Source organism: Triturus cristatus, chromosome 8, assembly GCF_964204655.1.
Source record: "Triturus cristatus chromosome 8, aTriCri1.1, whole genome shotgun sequence".
In the NCBI taxonomy this organism is placed as follows: domain Eukaryota; kingdom Metazoa; phylum Chordata; class Amphibia; order Caudata; family Salamandridae; genus Triturus; species Triturus cristatus.
Window position 1 is genome coordinate 995,516,787 of NC_140591.1, and position 19,219 is coordinate 995,536,005.

General features: G+C 42.8%; 1 protein-coding gene across 1 annotated transcript in view; it reads right to left on the reverse strand.

Moving 5' to 3' along the window:
• The window catches only part of LOC146805332 (cilium assembly protein DZIP1-like), a 1,720,714-nt gene that overhangs the window by 238,949 nt on the left and 1,462,546 nt on the right, over window positions 1-19,219 (reverse strand). The window contains exon 19 of the mRNA XM_085622543.1: window positions 1,495-1,625. Coding sequence (XP_085478669.1) covers window positions 1,495-1,625 — 131 coding nt within the window. The remainder of the gene's footprint in view (window positions 1-1,494; window positions 1,626-19,219) is intronic.

Consider the following 19,219-nt stretch of genomic DNA (forward strand, 5'->3'; position numbering starts at 1 on the left):
TTGCTCTATAGCCATTGTAAGGTTCCATTCAGTTCTTGGCTCTGGATAACTCGGGTTCTCGGAAAACCTACAAACCCTTCATATCCCCGCAAACAGAAGGGTCTAGCGGACGTAATAGTATATTGCTTTTGGAAATCCGCCATTATGACTAAAAGTTACAAATGAAAAAGATGTCATAAATGCCACTCTTTTATTTCAACAGTTAGTTTCTTTAGAAAACCTTGATGTATCTACACAAATTACCCTATGGTGAATTCAGACTTTTGTCTTCTTTGTCTACCTTTCAGAAATCTATAGCTTTCTAGTATCAACCATGGGTTTCACACCAGCTTCCACCAAAAACCAGAAGTAGGCGGAAAGTCCCAAAATTTGGAAAAATTAGCTACCTCTTTGAAAGGTGTCAAAACAGTAGTTAAAAAAATAGTTTTTTTGATTCAGCTCTGCATGAGCCTGAACCTGGGAAGACGGTGACTTTAGCACAGCAAACATTTGATAGTAGTATTTTCAGAAAAAAATAGATACCATTTTGCATAAACACAATTTTTCTGTCTTTCCCTGCAAAAAATCAAATGTAGCTCTATTTTGGCTATTTTCTCAATCCCCTTCCAGGGAAAGCACAAACGATGGGGGCCATTTTATGGCCAAATCACGCAATGTGGAGCGCAGCAAGTCACATTGCTGTGCTGCTCTGCGTGAAAGGAAAAGGGCAGAAATATGCTGTATTTAAGACACTACAGCGCATTCCTGCCTTCTCCCCTCCGCTTGCATCTTTTTGGTTGCCTAGCACCAACATAGGCACCCTTGCACCATGGTGCAAAGGTACCTGCGCTGTAAGGAGGATTGTTTTTGTACAGGAGGGGGCACCTTCCTGCACAAAAACAATCCTCTGAGGCTTTTTCCTCTTTTTATGTGAACTGCAAAATGCAGCTTACACAGAAAGAGGAAAAAAACTGAAGAAATAAACATATTTCTCCTTGTTAGACCTCACCTGGGGAGGTGCAGGTTTTTGGCGTATTCCCAGGTCTACCACTGCTGGTAAATCTGAAAAATGCATCAAAATCCATGGATGTTGAGTGGGAACACCCATGCAGCACCTTCCTGGCACAGAGAAATGCAACGCAGCGATTTGCGCTGTGTTACATTACTCAAGATTTATGAAGTCACTCAGGGCCACACAAGGTGGCCTTGCGTGGCTTTCATTAATCTCATTTTTAATTTGCGTCGCTCTTGCACCATGTTGCGTGGTACAAGAGTGATGCAAAGAGGCTTATAAATATGCCCCCTGCGTACCTTTAGAATCACCAGGATGTTGGAAAAAAAGGCATAGATACCTTACATAGAAAAATGTTATGAGGGCCGAAGTGCGAACTAACTCAAATAGCCAAAAAATCGCTTACCATTCTAGGAAGAAATGGATTAGCAGCCAAAGGGGTTAAAGGTTAAGAGAATACTCATATTACACATTTCTTGTTTACACACAAATTAATAGTATACCTTATGCTCCCTTTTTTCGTCTTTTTTAAGATACTCCTTCGTAATATTAATAGCACCGCATGATCTCCTGTCAAATCCATGAATAGTCTGAGCATTTGGTAAACTTATGTTTGATTCTTGCATTACTGGGCCTGTAAAACATTTAAAAGAAGTGGTTATTAGACATATTAGCCGCTATGCTAGATTATGCTTATCTCAAATTTGAGAAACGTGAGCTATAGGAAATGCAAAGAAATGTAACTTGAATGCCACGACAATGGCTTTACGGTAGTTTTAATCAGTGTTTTAAATGGGTCGGTACTCACAGGTACTCAGTACCAGCACTTCTGAATGTTCACCTCTTGAATACCAGCATTTCTCCTTGGCCAATGAGAGTATGTGTACTCATACAGGTAGCAAAGCAGGCTCAGAGGAAGATAAAGGTGCTGCTGAATTGCTGCCGACAAGCATGTCAGCCTCAGAAGCAGAATCTAATCTAAGTGATGACAACATGATGTTGCAGCAGAGTGCGCCAGGACATCTCTGTAGCCAGGCAAAGGTGTAAGGGGGTGAAAGGTGACAGTGAGGCAGAGCGGGTAGTAATCGAGGCACAGCAGAGCTCATATCAGCAATGATAAGCACTTGTAAAAACAAATGTATTGACTGATATGTAAGCGCGTGCGAGCACCGGTATGTTCCTGTGCATGTGTGCATGTGTAGGTGCTGTCTGTTTCCAGCCACCTTAGCTGGTATGTAGTTGCCAGCCGCACAGGCCTTGCATCAGGAAAGCCTGTCCTGTCTTTGAATCGTACATACCAGGGTTAGCTTGTAGCAGGTCAGGGTCTCCCGATCTCACCAGTGGGGATCTTTCTCTTTTCTGTGGGGAGGCCGCACTGTCTCAAAATTATTGTACCTTGGCACTAAGAGGCTATTACCTTTGCAACGGTTATAACAAACGTTTTCTCCTGGGAGGGTCTGAAGTGGTTAATCATTTCCAAAACATGTTAATGTGTGTACATGCCATACACATGTAAAGGTCATACCATGGGATAGTCACGTCAGGCGGCTCTGCAGGCATGCATTTACAACTGCCCATTTTGTTTCATCTACTATTCTGCTACTTGAAATGTACTGCTTGTATTAAAAACATCTGTTGGCAGATAGTTTGAGGCTGTGATGCTTATGATTTTTTAAATGTATTTATATTGCATCTTCTTGGAGGTGCAAGTGCGGTGCAGTATTCGGTTGAGGTAAACCACATTGATTGCAAAGAGCCTTGTTTAATTCTAGGGACAAGGCCAATGGCATTACCCTACTTTTTCCTACGGTTTATTATCCCTAATATAGAGGCCGTGGAGTATAGAAAAATATGTAAAGGCAGGGTGGTCGGTCTCATGTGGTTTGGAGTTTTGGGGCACCATAGTGATAATACATCAATCATTAGAAAAACTCAGATGTTAGAATGAGATCATGGTATATAATTTGTCAAGTTTTCTCAAGTACCCACCCAATCTCCCCCCCAAGCTGTGCAAGCATCACATAGGCCCTCTTGCTGTTCCTTTCTTTCCCATCAATTATGTATACCAGGACCTTTGTGGTGTTAGAACGGTCACAGTTTAGTCACATCATACACTGGCACATAATTTACCACAATGGCATCTGTCATTAACTTGCACAGCTCTTGCTTATCTTGCCCTTCAATGTAATACACTCCGGTCATAGCTGGTTATACGTGTACATCTTATATTTATTGCGTATTAATAACCATAACTTGCATAATCCTGCAATGCATCATCTATAAAGTCATTACGTTTTGTTAATGTTTGTCATAAATCACTTTTATCTACTGCTGTGGCAGCTCTATTTCTGTTGCTTACTTGGTAAGGAGGGTCTCGGCTCCAAGGCTTTTCTTGATGACGAACGTCTGGCATTCGTAGCCATGCCTGGGCTGCAAGTGCTGTATCCATTCAGCGCCGACCATTTCATACCTTTATTTGCCCTCAAATGCACCTGCCATGAGGCATCCCAAGAAGCTTGTTCGGGCAATTGTTCTTTTACTTACTGTGAAGATATTTATTGTTAAACCTTGTAACTCCCCTCCATGCTGGTGGTGGTTTTTCAACCACCGACTGCAACCCAAAGCATAAAAGAACCTTGTAGCCCGAGTGACCCTACAATGTCCAGAGGAACATGTCGATCCTTACGCTAGCCTGGTAAACTTTGCCCTCTGCGTGCTAGCCTGGCATCCTTAGGTTGGTGAGGCCGTGCCTTACAGATTCCCAACCCATGCCCTTTAATGCCTTAAGGTATTTGCAGATATTTTAACAGAAACAAGGGAACCCCAGTAATCTGACCAGGGGTAATCTATATTATAGAGAAGAACACTGGTGCTGTAGGGGCCGCACAGGTCCTCGGGTAGCATAGGCTACTTTTACTCAAAATCGCATTGGTCAAAGGAGACAAGAAATAAGTCGGCGGGGGACTTGCTAAGCAATATATGGCGGGACTCAAGGTTGAAGTGACATCGAATTTATTAACAGCATAAAAGGAGTATCACTTTTTGGTATGCAGGTGGTAGTTCTGGTGCTCACACAAATATAGTGAAGATGTGTGAAGTGAGAGGTTGGTGACATTTAAAAATACATTACATTGACAACAATAAACAAAACTCCAATTGAATTAGCGCAGATCATCGTCAGGACGGAAATAGTGTGAGCAACTAGAATCTATGGAGGGGATAGAACAATGTGTCGACCATCGGTCCCGAGCAGTTGGCATTCCATTTCATACAGATATCAATAGATGGAAAAGAGAATACAGTATAGCTCACAGCGCGTCTGCCCCCTGCTCCACATCCCTCTGCTGCACCCCTGTGTGGTTTGGCATTGGTCCTGGCTCTCAGAAGTGTGTCAATTGGCTTTAGATTCATTTCGCAACCTAGACCTTCTCCTGTCTTTCTGCCGACCTGACTTCTTACTTCAGGCCCTTTATACATTTATTGTGGTTAGCTGTCTGATATACTCATTGTGCAGAAACCCCTTTCCTGGTTATCCCTGCATTCCCTCCAATATATTGTTCCCGGAATGCTTTCTGTACATTTATTGTGTTTCAATGTTTCATCAATTCCATGCTCAGGGAGCCCTATCCCTTGGCTATCCCTGTATTACTCAAAATCCACTCCTTGCCATGGTCACCATGCCTAGGGGACCATTGGGGGTGTAAATACTGTGTGCATCCCATGGGCTCCCTTGGTGATGTACTCGCTGCGTTGACTACTTTGTCCTGCGTCCCATAGCTGGCTACCCTGTGTGCTACCGGCTCCTGCTGTGCACACCCTTATGCCTGCACCTTGCTGGCATACACCCCTCCCTTCGCTAGCTGTGCATGTCTCACTGTCCATTGCAGGGGGTCCACCCTGGTGCACCCTTCAGTCCACGTTGGGCACTGCCATGTAGGCTGCATCTGCCCGCTGGATGCTTGTTGGGGCCGAATCCCTCTCACTGCTGTGTCTCTCCTTGTTGCCCAGGGGTAACGGGGGCGAGCTCTGAGTGTGTGAGGCCACTGATGCGGCTGCATGCTCTAGCAAGGATGTGCCCTTGGAGTCTGTGCTGCTTTTGTCGCTTCTGCTGTGCCCTCTGCTGTGGCCTTTCTGTGGTCTCTGCTCCCTGGGACCACTGCTCGCTGAACTCCTGCTGCTGCTTCTAGACTCCCTTAGCCAGTGCCTGGCTGCTCATACCTGTCTGTGCTGCCTTGGTGGGCTTGCCTCTGAGCTGCTGTTCCCCCTACCACAAGGCAGCTTTTCTAGCCCATGCTTTCCCCTCAGTCCCAGCAGCCCTTCCAGTAGCCACTCGCTCCTGTGCTGGTTTCATTTTGCCGCAATAGTTGCCCAACAGTCTTGTCGCTCTTCTTCTCGTGTGTCTCTGAGGGTGTTGTTGCTGTTCTCCATCTGCCGGGTGGGAGAGGGGAGTGGTTTCTTTGGCTTGCCTGCTTAACTCCAAGGCAGTTCCTCTGGTCCCCTTCCAGAACCATGCTGGCTTCTTTCACGCTATTTTTTTCTGTCATGGCCGCTGTGGGGTGGGGGGCCTGTTGAGCTGGTCTGCTTCTTCTCCTGTTGCTCCTGTCTCTGGGCAAACTCAGTGGATCCTTTCATGGCCCCCACTGACGTTGCAAGGCAGCAGTTGGGTGCTTGCCCCCTGAAAGTCTGATTGGTGCACCCCAAGCACCTAGTACTAGGCTGCTGGCAGTGTGGCTCCCAGCAGCTGCTGTTCCAATCCTTGTTTGACTGTAATTTCAATGGAGGTCACCCCCAAAAAGTGCTTTTCTCAAGCACTGCCTCGTTCCCTCAACAATAGGGATACTGCCCCCTTAAATCCTTTTGTTTCTTCGTGCTGGTCTGCTCCTTTTAGTGACTGGAGACTGCCCCTTTCAAAAACCTTCTATTATGCTTGCCTTTAACTTCCTCATAGCCCATAGCTGGAAAAGACCACCTGTTGTGCTCCAAACTGAGCTGCGTTGAGACAGGGATGTTCAGCTGCCTGGTGAGTCCAAGCACGCTCTATTGTCTTGCTGCAAACCGCCCTCCCAGTCCCACTCTGGTTCTTGCGTCTCTGCTGAGCTCACCACTTGGGCTTGCTGTAACTTCCTTCGGGCCCCAAGTCAATTCACCTCACGCCGCCTTCGGAAGCTGCTCTCCCCGTCTTCGCTGTCTGTGGGGGGGGGGGTTTCCCCATGCTGCCCTCGTTGCTGTGGCGCCTCTATGTTGTCACTCCCCACTTTTGACCCCAGGTGGCTGTCAGTGTGTTGCAGCGGTCTTCTCCTCCTTCCGCGGCGCCGGTGGCCTCACTTCAGTGATCATCACTTTTATCTGCCAACAATGACGGGGTCCAATTGCCCAGGTCGTCTTTTGGCCGTGCTTGCGGCCATGCCCCTATGCCTCATTGGGTCATTCGAATTCAAACATGTTTAGGTCACATGTTGTCCTCTGAATTGGCACACTTTCATGCCCAGCTGCTGTAGTGCCCTATTGTTTTGCTGCCCACCAAAGGTGGGTGTGGTTAGCTACCATTCCTCTAGGGTCGGATGCGCCTCCGGGTCTACAGGGTCAAGTGTGACTAAGAAGAAGGCTGCAGGTTGTCATAGGATGCCTTTATAAAAGAGGTCACCTACAGTCCACAATGTCTTATGCCTCTCCATGTCAGCAACCTTGCCCTCCTACCATTTTCTCTAGCTTCCTTCAGCCTTTCTCCCCCCAGGCCAGCAGCGAGACCCTTGTGACTTTCTTCAAAGTAGACCATTTGAGTATCTTGTGTGAACCTACTTTGCTCAGTATTGTTGAACCTTTTTTGTTTCTGATAACATGCAGTATTTGTCTTTTTTGGACACTTTACCAGATTTCATTGCTTACGTAGATATGTGCATTATATGTTCCTGTTAAATCTTTGTAAACAGATCATGTCCCTGTTAAGTTCAGGAATGCTGGAGGCCTTCCCAAGCTTTTGCAAACAGTTTCCTCTATGTCTTTGTATTTGAAAACTTCCTTTTTTTTTTAAAATAAAGTTTTATTTGCATTGAACAAAACGGTACAAAGGTATGACATTTAAAGCTCTTGCCCACCCAACCCCACACCAGTAGACTAACGGTTCAAGGACACAAAAAGGAAAAAGAAAGACCAGGAATTAATAACACTGTGGCGAAAGAAAAGAAAAGAAGGGCAAGAAAAGAAACGAAGTGTAGAGTACAAGATCACTTGGTCAGAAGTGATACCCTAGGAGGAGGAAAAAGTAAAGAAGAAAAGTAGAAGTATTAGAAGCCAAGAGACAGCGTACAGGGGAGAAATCGCAAGCTGGGTTAGCCCGACTGCTCCAACCAAGTAGTGAGAACTTCCCAGACGTCTAGACCCTTCTTTCGCCCTTTACGACCTTTTCTGGCATAGACAGCTTTTTCTAGATGGTAGGTTGCAACTAGCCTGGCCAGCCACTGAGAGAATGGTGGGGGATCAACATCCAGCCATACTGCCATAGCAACAAAAATTAGTGCCTCACATTTGTTCCTATTGGTTTCGGTCTGAGTCTCCAGCAAGATGACTGTGGGGGTTAGTGCGATGGCCTGAGAGGTCACATTCCCCAGAAATTCCTGTACCGTAAAGAGGACTGGAGCAAGTTTAGGACAGGTTGCAAACATGTGAACTGAGTCGGCACCAAACTCTGAACACCGTGGACACAATGTCCCTTTGCCGACTCCCCATTTGGTAATTTTGCTGGGGGTAATATACAGAAAAAAGATGGTTTTGAAGTGTTGTGCCTGCAGTTTGGCTGACAGCAAGATGTTTTGAGAAAGTTCTAAAGAGTTATAAAACGTGCTGTGTGGGGAGGCGAGTTTAGTGTGCCACTTGTCCGCTATTCTCGGTAGATCATCTGGAGTTTGTCTTTTTAGTGCATTGTATATATGACCTATCCGAGGAGTCGCATTGTCCCGCAATGTATTGACGAGTTCTATTTCAGCAAACCCTGCGCTGCCCCCAACCTTTCTGGAGAGAAAATCACGCATGGAAAAGTATTTAAAGGCATCTTGACTTTTCAGGCCGTGTTTATTTTGCAGGTCTGTAAAGGATTTAACTCCTTCACTGGTGATTAGGTCTCCCAGTTTCGTGATGCCTGCCTTATGCCATTCTAAAAGATAGGACCTATCAAAGATGGCGGGGAGGTTACAATTTGCAGTGATAGGAGAATAATAATTAAATCTCCCCAGGCCAAATATTCTGCGGATATGACGTAAGACCTTAAAGGAGTTCTTTAAAGTCTTAAATCTCACACATTTGTAATATCCAAAGGTTATCTGCCAGAAGAGGCAGCCACGATGCTCTTCACCCAGTAAAAGTTGAAATGGTGAGGCAAGCCCAGATGGATGGGAGGGGGGGTGTTCCCTCAACAATTCAGTACTATACTGCAGGATCGAAGCACAGTAGTACAGCACAATATTGGGAAAGGCACAGCCACCCCGCTCTCTAGGAAGAGACAGTTGCTTTAGAGCCCGCCTTGGTTGTGTTTAGGCCCAGATAAACTGTGTAAATATTTGCTGAAATTTCTGCAGATTGATTTTTCTGAATTCCAGTGGTATGGTACGGAAGAAATAGAGCAATTTTGGGAAGTAGGTCATTTTAATTACATTACATCTGCCAACAAGGGTCAGGTGCAGGTTGTCAATTTGCTTAAGGGCTTTCTTGGTTTCTGCTGCAAGGGGGGATAAGTTCTCCGTTACAATTTCATCAATGTTAGCTGTAATGAAGACCCCCAGGTATTTTGCCTTCGGAACTACCCGGGTGTTGGTCCAGGTGATTTCCTTGTTTATTATTATTTGGGTTATTTTTTATTCAGTGCATACCCCGAGATATTCCCAAATTTTTGTGCCTCCGTTTCCAGTATCAGAATGGCACTCTTGGGATCAGGGGAAGTTATGGCCAGGTCGTCGGCATAAGCCATAATTTTAGTGTTACTACTCTGCATGCTTGTTGCCATGATAGCGGGGTTCCTTTCAATTTCCATGATGAATGGGTCTATATAGAGGGCAAATAGCAAGGGGGAGCAAGGACAGCCCTGCCTAGTACCCCAGGAGATGTTGAATTGCTCCGTAAGCCGCCCGTTGATAGAAACACAGGCTGTCGGCTTTGGATATAGAGCCCGTACAGCCTGTGTAAGTTTTGGCCCAAAACCCATCCTGCCCATGAAACCCCACAAGAACCGCCAGGAGACCCTGTTAAATGCTTTTTCGGCATCTAGTAGTGTTAGTGACATCGGGTCTCCTGCTACCTGTGCTGAGTCAAACAGGGTAATGGCCCGCCTGACATGTTCCGTCGTGCCTTTCTTTGGAATGAAACCGTGTTGCCATTCTGAGACTAGGGATTCAACCACAGAGGATATTCTGATTGCCATTATTTTAGAGAAGACCTTAAAGTCGCAGTTAATAAGTGTAATCGGTCTGTATGAACCCATTTCTAGCGGCGATTTGTCCTTTTTAGGAAATATGGATATTTTGGCATTAGACCAGGAGGCGGGAGGGGAAACCCCGTTAAAGATTGAGGTCACTACGTCAGTATAAATGGGTTTAATTTGAGGAGCGAACGTTTTATAAAACTCCACAGGAATGCCATCCATTCCTGCGGCTTTCCCATCTGGTAGTCTTGTTAGGGCTTCCAAGATATCATCCCAGGTTGGGGTGAGATCCAGCTGCTCACTACTATCAGAGGTAAGTTGTTCTAGGTCAACCTCATTCAAGTAGCTAATTATCTCGCTTCCTACTGAATCGGCTCCCCTGCCGTTCTCTTCTGTGTATAGTTCAGTGTGGAATTCTTTGAATCCTTTTTGTATAGCGCTGGGATCATTGGTCTCTATCCCTGTTGTCAGTTTAATTACGTGTATTTCGCTACGAACTGTTGTCTGGTTTTGACGGCAAGATGATGTCCAATACAGTCACTACACTCGTAATTCTTTTCTCGCATTGTGGCCCATTTTGCTGCGGTTCTTTCTGCAAATACTGCCCCTATTTCTGCCTTTGCAAAAATTACTTCTTTTTGAACATTTTCAATGTCCTGTCCAGAGTTAACCATTAGGACCAGTTTCATTTCTGCTTTCCTTAGTTTTTCCTGAAGATCACAAATTAACAGCTTCTCCTTCCTGTTTTTCCTAGTTGAAAAACTCAGAGTTTCACCCCGAACACCCGCTTTTAAAGTGTCCCAAACAATCATGGTTGAGGCAGTTCCAGTGTTTATTTCCAGGAACTCTTGTATCCATCCTTGAATATGTATCCGATAACCCGCGTCTTGTAAAAGGGCTTTCTCAAAACTCCACCTTGGTGCCTCTTGCCAGTTCCCTAATCCCTTGATGTTTAATATAAGAGGACTGTGGTCTGACATGAAGCGAGGTGCGGTGTCTATGGTGCATTTGCTAAGTAAGGAGGATGAGATAAAAAAGTAATCTGATCTGACAAATGTATGATGCGGGGCAGAGAAGTAAGTGAAGCCAGGTTGGGCAGGGTTTAAACTGGCCCAAATGTCACTCAGCCCATGAATCTGAGCTAAGTTAGTTAGTGCTTGGTATGCTAGGGGCTTTCTGCCTTTATACCTCCATTTGTTGTCCATTTTCCAATCACTGGGCAGACGTATGTTAAGATCGCCACAGAGGATGATTGGGGTAGGCCAGTGAGCTAGCTCCCCTGAAACCAGGTTGATGATCCCTGGGTCATCTGTATTGCTTCCGTACAGTGAGCAAAGGGTAAAAGGGAGATTAGGAGAGAGGTGGCATTCGGCGATTACCCATCTGCCCAGTGAGTCGGCTTTAACACTGGGATTTTTAAGAGAGAGTCTCCTGTCTATCATGGTTCCTACCCCTTTTATTTTGGCGCCCTGTGTAGTAGCCCCCACAACCTTAAACCCCATTGAATCTAGTAGATATTTCTGCGAACCCTCTATGTGGGTCTCCTGGAGGCAAATTATGTTACCCCCCAGAAAGCGTAAGCCTTGCGCTACATTTTGTCTTTTTGAAGCGTCATTTAGCCCGCAGATGTTGGCAGAGACAAACCTAAGCGAATCTATCTTAGCCATTTAGATATTTCAAGAAAGTTTAGAGCAGAGATTTCTCAAACTTTAGGATGTTTTTCACCTAGTGAATTCTTTAATCTCACAAAGTGTCTCAGTGAGTGAGTGTGTAAGTGCGTGCATACAGAAAAGTGCCCTTGGTTCTTCTGTGTCGGTTTGGGTGCCCATCCACCCCCCTCCCCCTCTATCCCCCCCTCTTCTGAGTAATCAGGGTTAACCTGAATGATGGTAGTCAGCCATGAGTCCCGGCTGCTGACCACGCCTGAAAAACCAAATTAATCCTACATTCGGCTAGCAGCCCCCTTTTGATATGAAAACTGCTCGATCGGCCAACCATGTGCTTTACATAGAACTGTCCTGGTGCAACCAGTGCCAAGCCCCAGGAGGTTTAAAAGTGAAAAAGGACTGTAGAAAGAAAAGAAAAGACAAAGAAAAAAAAGAACAAAAGCCGTAGGGCCCTATATGGTGACCTTTTTATCTGAGGCTCTTCTTAGATTTCATTTCGTCCATGTATTCACCAGCCTTAACATCAGACAGAAAGATTTCGGTGCCCCCGTTGAAAATTACTTTAAGTTTGGTGGGATTCATTAGGTAGACCTCTGCCCCCAGCTGCTGAAATGGAGAAATTAATTGCCTTAGACGCCATCTCCGCTCTACTGTCTGGTGGCAAAAGTCGGGTTTTGCAAAGAATGTTATGCCATTAGCCCCTTTTTTGGAGTTTGGGCGACCCTGGTCATAAATTAGCTGCCTCAGGAGAAAATTGCCGAAATATACAAGAAACACCCTTGGCTGTCCACCGGCTGCGTTGCTGCCATCACGCTGCCGTCTTTGATTGAAGGGAAAGCGGTGCGCCCTCTGCACCTCACGGTCCCAGCCCCAGCCTGGTTGATCAGGGAAGGATTCCTGCAAGAGTTTTATGATAAAGCGCCTAGGGTCATCCCCTTCCTTCCCCTCCGGAATTCCAAGCAGGCGAAGATTATTTCTACGTTGGCGATTCTCCTGCTCCTCCATCTTAGACATCAGATCTACCAAGCAAGCAGTGTTGGACTCGCTCTGCTGTTTGGCTGCCGTGGATTTTGATTCTAGATATTCGGTGCGTACCTCGACCATGGAGACACGATCACTTATGTCTGTGCAAGTTTTGTTCAGCCGCCTTAGACCTCCCTGCAGTTTCTTGGCAGCACCTTTGGCTGCGCGACTGTCTGCCCCGACCTCCTCCTGAAACTCTTTGATAGAAGCTAAAATAGAAGCTAGGGAGGGCTCAGCAGTGTCCATTGGCAGGCCTTTTGCTTTTCCCCACTGTGTCGTGTTAGGGTCGTCCTCATCCAGGGGGTAGGACATTTGTGAGTCAGAGTAGTCCCATTTCAGTTGCCTGCGCCGCTTGCCCTTACCTCTGGCTTTCTTTAATCGCTGAACCATTCCAGTGTCTTTAGTTGAAACCTCACTGTCGTCCTCGCTTGAGTCAAACCCCCCTCACCCTATGAGGTAGCTGTACCATCAGAAACTGAGTAGAAGTGCTCAAGCCCTGTTTCCTGAGTCCAAGGAACGTGTGCACCAGCGGCAGCTTCCAGGCTCTGGATGAAGTTGGCTATGTCAGCCATACTGGCCTCAGGGGCTGTGAAAGGGGTACCAGGATCAACAGTGTAGGAGCCATCATCAATGTTCTGCGCTACAGTGGGCAGGGTTGGAAGATTTTGTTGCTCAGTTTCCCCATTAAGAGGATCAGCAGCAGAGATGCAGGGAGAAATACCCGGGTTCTTAGCAGAGTCCTTTGGTCCTGCTGAAGTACCTGCATCAGCGCATGACCCTTCCTCTGTTGCAGCTGCTACCAAGTCAGTCTCTTGCAGGTGGTTAGGTGTCGGGCCAGCATCTTGCTGCAGGCCGGTGCATGCGCTAGCGTGGTCAGCGTGGTCAGTGGGACCAAGGGAGCATTCTCAGGGGGAGGTGCATGCCCAAGGGTCTTAGAGTTAGTGCCCGAGGATTGGGCTTTAGTGCCTAGAAACATTTTTGCTATGGGCAGCTGTGTAGCTGCTAGGTTTTTTAAGTCCTTAGGCTGCCCGCCTCCCCCTGCTTTCTCCAACGATTTTTTGCTGCCACTAACCTCTAGCCTGGGTTTTGCAGTGCCTTCGGTAGATGCAGTGTCCCTGGGTTCTCTGGGCTCAGGGATGGCTGCTGTCTTCACTTTGCCGCCCCTCCTGGTTCCTCAGCTGTTCATGCTGGAAATACTGCCAGAGTGCAGCTGCCTTCGAGTCCCGCCAAGTCTGGGAGAGGATAAGGCTGCCGGTACAAGTAGAAGGAAGTCCGGGTCCAAGAAAGTGATAAAAAACACGATCCAGGTCAGGAGGGGGATCCAACACCAGGCAGGCAGCACACGGAGGTCCGTCGGAATGATAAAGAAGAAAGACGCTGCCGTTTCTGTGGCAGCGTTCTGCCGAGGATGGGAGCCGGATAACTGAAAGCCTCCCGCCAGCAGCCTCTGAGTCCTTGTGAGCATCCGTGTCAGCATCACATCACAGGGCGCAGGGCGCCTAGCTGATCATCCACGCATCTAGCGTGACCAGCCGAGCAGCGTGGACATTCACGCTGACTCCATCTTGCTCCGTGCGTATTGGAAAACTTCTTAATGCAAAGATGTTGAGCAGAACAAATGTGAGGAGGATGAGGGTGTAGTGGAGAGCCAGATTTACAGTTTCAGAAGCAGTCTCTCAACATTTCCTAAGAAAGGGGTAAGAGTTCTAGAAGCTTGCCAGCTGTAAAAGGTGACGCTGCCGGGTATAGGCTGGTGCCATAGTATCAGTCACTTTTAGCGCCAATAAGTTTGACTAAATCCTCATGATTTTGTCTTAAAAAAATCACTCAACCTGATACATAAGTTCTTATTAACTTTGCAATGCAGGACAAATATGATGGGATCAGTGAAGTGTAAAACGATTTTGAAGATCTCACTAGAACAATTGTTTGCTTCATTAAACATTGGAGAATAATAGGTGCTATGAGCAAGTTTTATATGTTGATGAAATAAGTTCAGAGCTAGTTTATAAGTTATTTTATCATGCTCCTGATAGTACTGCCTCCAAGTTCTTTCTAGTCTTTTACAGGACTTTCTTTCCAAGGCAAATTCAGGGGAAAACCAACCAACCAAAGGGGTGTGCCTCCTTTTCGTAAGCCTTTTTTTCAGGAACAACCTTTTCGGCCATGGCTAAAAGCCATTTGCCCACAGTGATGTTGTCTTTTATGACCTCTCCAGTTAAAGCGACCCTCGCACCAGTTAAAGCTTCCAGTAGGTCCGAAATTGCCACTTTATTCCAAGTGCAGCCTGGGCTCTTAGGTGGATCTCTGACATATTATCGACAGACACATTATCGAACTACACAAATATTGCATCAAATATATCGACATCAAAAATATCGACATTGTATACTTATTTAAAAAACTACACTAATATCAACACTACAATATCGTAATACAATTATATCGATCACACAAATATCGCACACATTAATATCGCAATACTAAATATCGACATAAGTTAATAAATATGACACATGTCACAAATATCGATAACCAAAATATAGACATCAATAATATCATTTTTTTAAATATATCGACAATTCTAATACTAATAAAACCAATACTTTCAACAACATAAAGACAATATTTTACCAAAACATACATTTTCAAATGAGATTCTACTTAAACATAAACATAACATTTATAGCGATCTCAATATTTAACAACATAATAAAAAAACACTAAAATAATTATCACATTGGCATTTCGAACACATTTAAATAAAATTACTACACATTATAAACAATCTTTTTATATATAATGATTTAAAACTCTCCTCCTTTAAAACTAAATATACTCTTACTTAGCATTTTCCATAAAAGGAAACCAATGAACTAAAAAAAATTCAAACCATCCAATAGAAAGGCCACATACAGAAAACAACCAATAACATTCAAGAAACAATTTGAAACCACTATATAAACCAATTAAAACAAGTCTTCTACGGTGCCTTAAACCAAAGCATTGAACGAAGAAGAAGCTCTACTAAACAGAAGAAACCTACATCCTACTACTATTCTAAAAACGTAAGTAAATATTCTTTTCTAACTAAACTGCCAAATTAAACTAAAACACTAATTTATCTTTACTCAAATAAATAACTAACTTATATATTCCATCTCTTTATGTTTCCACTACAGATATTACTCCAAACAGCTAAAGAAAATATTGAAGATTGCCAGAAAAGACTCACTAAAAAGTAAGTATACTATCAAAATACTTTATAAAATATTAATTAAATCCTACTCAAACCCCAAAACATCCTAAACCCCTAAACAAATCCATGTTCTCTTTTTTAAATTTTTAAAAACCTGTATAAATTAACACCTATAGTCTATACCACTGGGCATGAGGGTAGGCTCCGTTTACTTAGTGAGAGGTTAGGCTACTGCATCTTATTTATTAGGCAGGAGGGGCACATAGTAAGAGGGGTAGGGGACGGGGGTACATTGACATGTGGTGGGGGGGTAGAGAACTGGGTGGAAAGGTTGTTCATTCTCCTGAATAATTGGTCTTGATGATAAATGTGTGGTACTTCCGGGACAGGTGAAGGTGGGGGAATGTTTTTTGAGTTATTAATTTGTAAAACAATAAAATACGTTTCTACAATAAAAATATAGTCTATACCAAACAGCAATACCACCCCACTTAAAAAACTAAACCAACCACAACAATAAATGTTCTTTAACTTTCAGAGACTAAATCAACTAAACAACATTTTGGCGACAAACAACATCTTCATTCAAACCCAACCAAAAAGACTTGGTAAGTATATATAAAAAAAATGCTTTTTTGCTATTTTCATATAAATATATAAAGTACTATTGCATATATTTTCATATACATTTTTTCCAGAATTGTAACACATCACGATGACAGAAGAAGCCCAATTTATAACTTCGCAGAAAGGAAAATTCCTATTGTGTTACATGGGTTACACATACACCCAAGAAAAGCAGACGGACCGAAAAGTGAACTGGAAGTGTACTAAATATTATTCTAACAAATGCTACGGACGAGCAACAACAAGAGAAACAACTGTACTATATACAAGAGAGCATAATCATCCACCCAATCTCTCTGAAATAGAAGTCAGATCAACTCTTGAAAATATCAAAGAATTAAGCACAGGTTCACAAACTGCTACAAGTGTAATCCTAAAAGAACTATTACCTAGAGTGCCCAAAGAAGCAAGAGGCCAATTACCCTCAATTGCTTCTATAAAAAGAACTATTGCTAGGACCAAAAAAGCAACCACGACAACTATACCATCCCCTAAAACTTTTCAAGAGATCATCATTCCACCAGAATTAAGTATCACCCACAATAATGAACCTTTTATTTTTTTTTATAACAAAAGCCCAGAAAAAAGAATCATAATGTTTGCTACTGCAAACAATATAACTAAACTGCAACAATGCCAAACATGGATGATGGATGGCACCTTTACAATATGCCCAAAACCATTCTACCAGCTTTACACAATACACGGTCAATATCACAACACTTCCATACCTTTAATTTATGCACTATTACCTAACAAACAAAACACAACATATAATGAAATGCTAGGAAAAGTAAAACAAGAATCAAATTATTTTTACCCTCAAACAATTATCGTAGACTTTGAGCAAGCCATGATAAATTCCATTCTAAAACTGTACCCCCATACAGCTATCCAAGGATGTTACTTCCATCTAAACCAATGTATATGGAGACATTTACAAAAATCTTCACTAAGTGTAGAATACGCCACTAACATAGGTTTTGCACATCAAATAAAACTTCTAACAGCCCTAGCTTATGTACCAACCACAGATGTTGCAGAACATTACAATCTTTTATTAGAAAGTCCATTCTACAAACAAAATGAAGTAAAGTTATCTCCCCTGTTAGATTATTTTGAGGATACCTGGGTGGGGAGACTGCACAGATCAGGCCATAGACGTCAGCCCAAGTTCCAAATACCTTGGTGGAATGTATATGTAAGTACACTCAACCAACAAGCCAAAACTAACAACGCCGTCGAGGGCTGGCATAATGCATTCCTAACTTCTACTGGGAGAACAACTCCAACACTACAAAAAATACTAATTGCCATACAAAAGGAACAAAGTTTCCAAGAATTAAGAATGCAACAATCTGTCCTACAATTAAAACCAAAACAGTCTAGACAAACTACTCAAATGTATAATTACCTACAACAACAGGTACAGCTATACCCATCCACAAGAGGACTTGAGTACTTAAATATAATAGCCCAAACTCTCTTCTAAACCCTTTTCTAAATATTAACCCACAATTCTACTAAAACAACTATCACAACATAAATAATCCACTTTATTATATCACATATTTAATTATGTGGTCTAAAATATATACATCAATTATATGGACATATATTTAGACAACATAATTAAACAAACCAAGTACACAACAACAATATAAAATATATAAGGTTTGGCCACCAACAATAAAAATATTTAAATGAACTTACCCGTGTAGTATCTCCAATGGGATAATAACATTCCTTCCAAATAAATCCAGGGAGTTCAAAATCCATAGGTATCCCAAAAAAATCCCAATAAAATGTAAAAATACAACTGTTTATCGAAAACAACGTCTACGCCAAAAAACGACTATCCATTAACCATAAAAATCCCGAAAAATATTAAAAAGTTAAATAACCGCTCCTGGAAACCCGAACAATAAAGGAAGTGTTAAATAAACATTAGTAAACACAACTAATACACACTTCCTTTAAAAAAAATAAGGTGTTTGAAACCGACGAAAATATCTTCTCCGTAAAACCTACAAAACAGAAACAAACATTCCCACCCACCCACAAACACACAAAACGCACGTACAAACATCACTACAAACGTTATTCAAACACTATAAAACTTTAACACACCGAAATAACAAAACACTAACAAAGCCACAAACACGGAACACAACGTTAATTATAAAACCGTATACAAACTATTACTAACACCCTAACTTCTAAAACATCAATCAATACACACTTATTACAACATAACTACTTCCACAAAACACTTAAAACTATTTAATAATAAAGCAAATAACTCTTACCTTCTCAAACGCGAAACAGCTCCGAACCGCGACCTGGATTCGACCAAAATAACCCAAAACAACAGCGAGCGGTTACAAAATAAAAGAACCAAACAAACATAGCAAGTTTGGAAATTAAAGCAGCAGGGTGTTACGTGAATGCTCAGCCTGGACTTTTCATTTTATCAGTAACGATAATATTTCCCACCTCAAATGGTCAGCTGCTCAAATGACCACCAAGACAACAATTATCCACAAGTATGAAAGGCAACATATTGGAAGAAATGTAAATTAATGTCAAAATAAACAATTATGTTTCGAATCCACACAGTAGTTGAGTATTTGCTTGAATTCCTTTATTCCAAGATTTAGTGAGACCAGATCCGCAGCCAATGCATTTCGCCCAAACATGGGATTTTCAAGGCGAGTTTCAACAATAAGAAATATTTACACGTCAAAACGGGGGGTAGTATGACGAAAGCGGTAGAACTCAGAATTCAATCTAGGTAATAGGTCGATAGCTTTAGACCGTTCGTATGGTATATATCAGACATGTTTATTTCAATGATTTAATTATTAGAATATGCGTAATAATAAACAAAATTTTCTCTCGAATGAATATACATTCCAACAACTATAAAATAAATATTATTTTCCTTTCTACTATTTAATTTAAAAATAATTTGGAATTTGCATTCTGATATAACTTCTATCTTTTATCCAACCCAAACTAAAATCTACAGATTTTTTGTCAATTAAATCCAATTAATTTAACTATTCCTATTCAACTCTATAATTAATTCTAATATTTGCTATTAACCAAACTTAATTAACATACTACTCCCACTACATACTGAACCTAATTAATTTACTATTCTCAGTCCAATCTATATTTAATTAGGGTAGATGCTGGACACTAAACTTAAATAATTTACTATTCCCACTCTAGTCTATATTTAATTAAAATAAGTGCTGGACACTTAACATAATTAATTTACTATTCTCACTCCAACC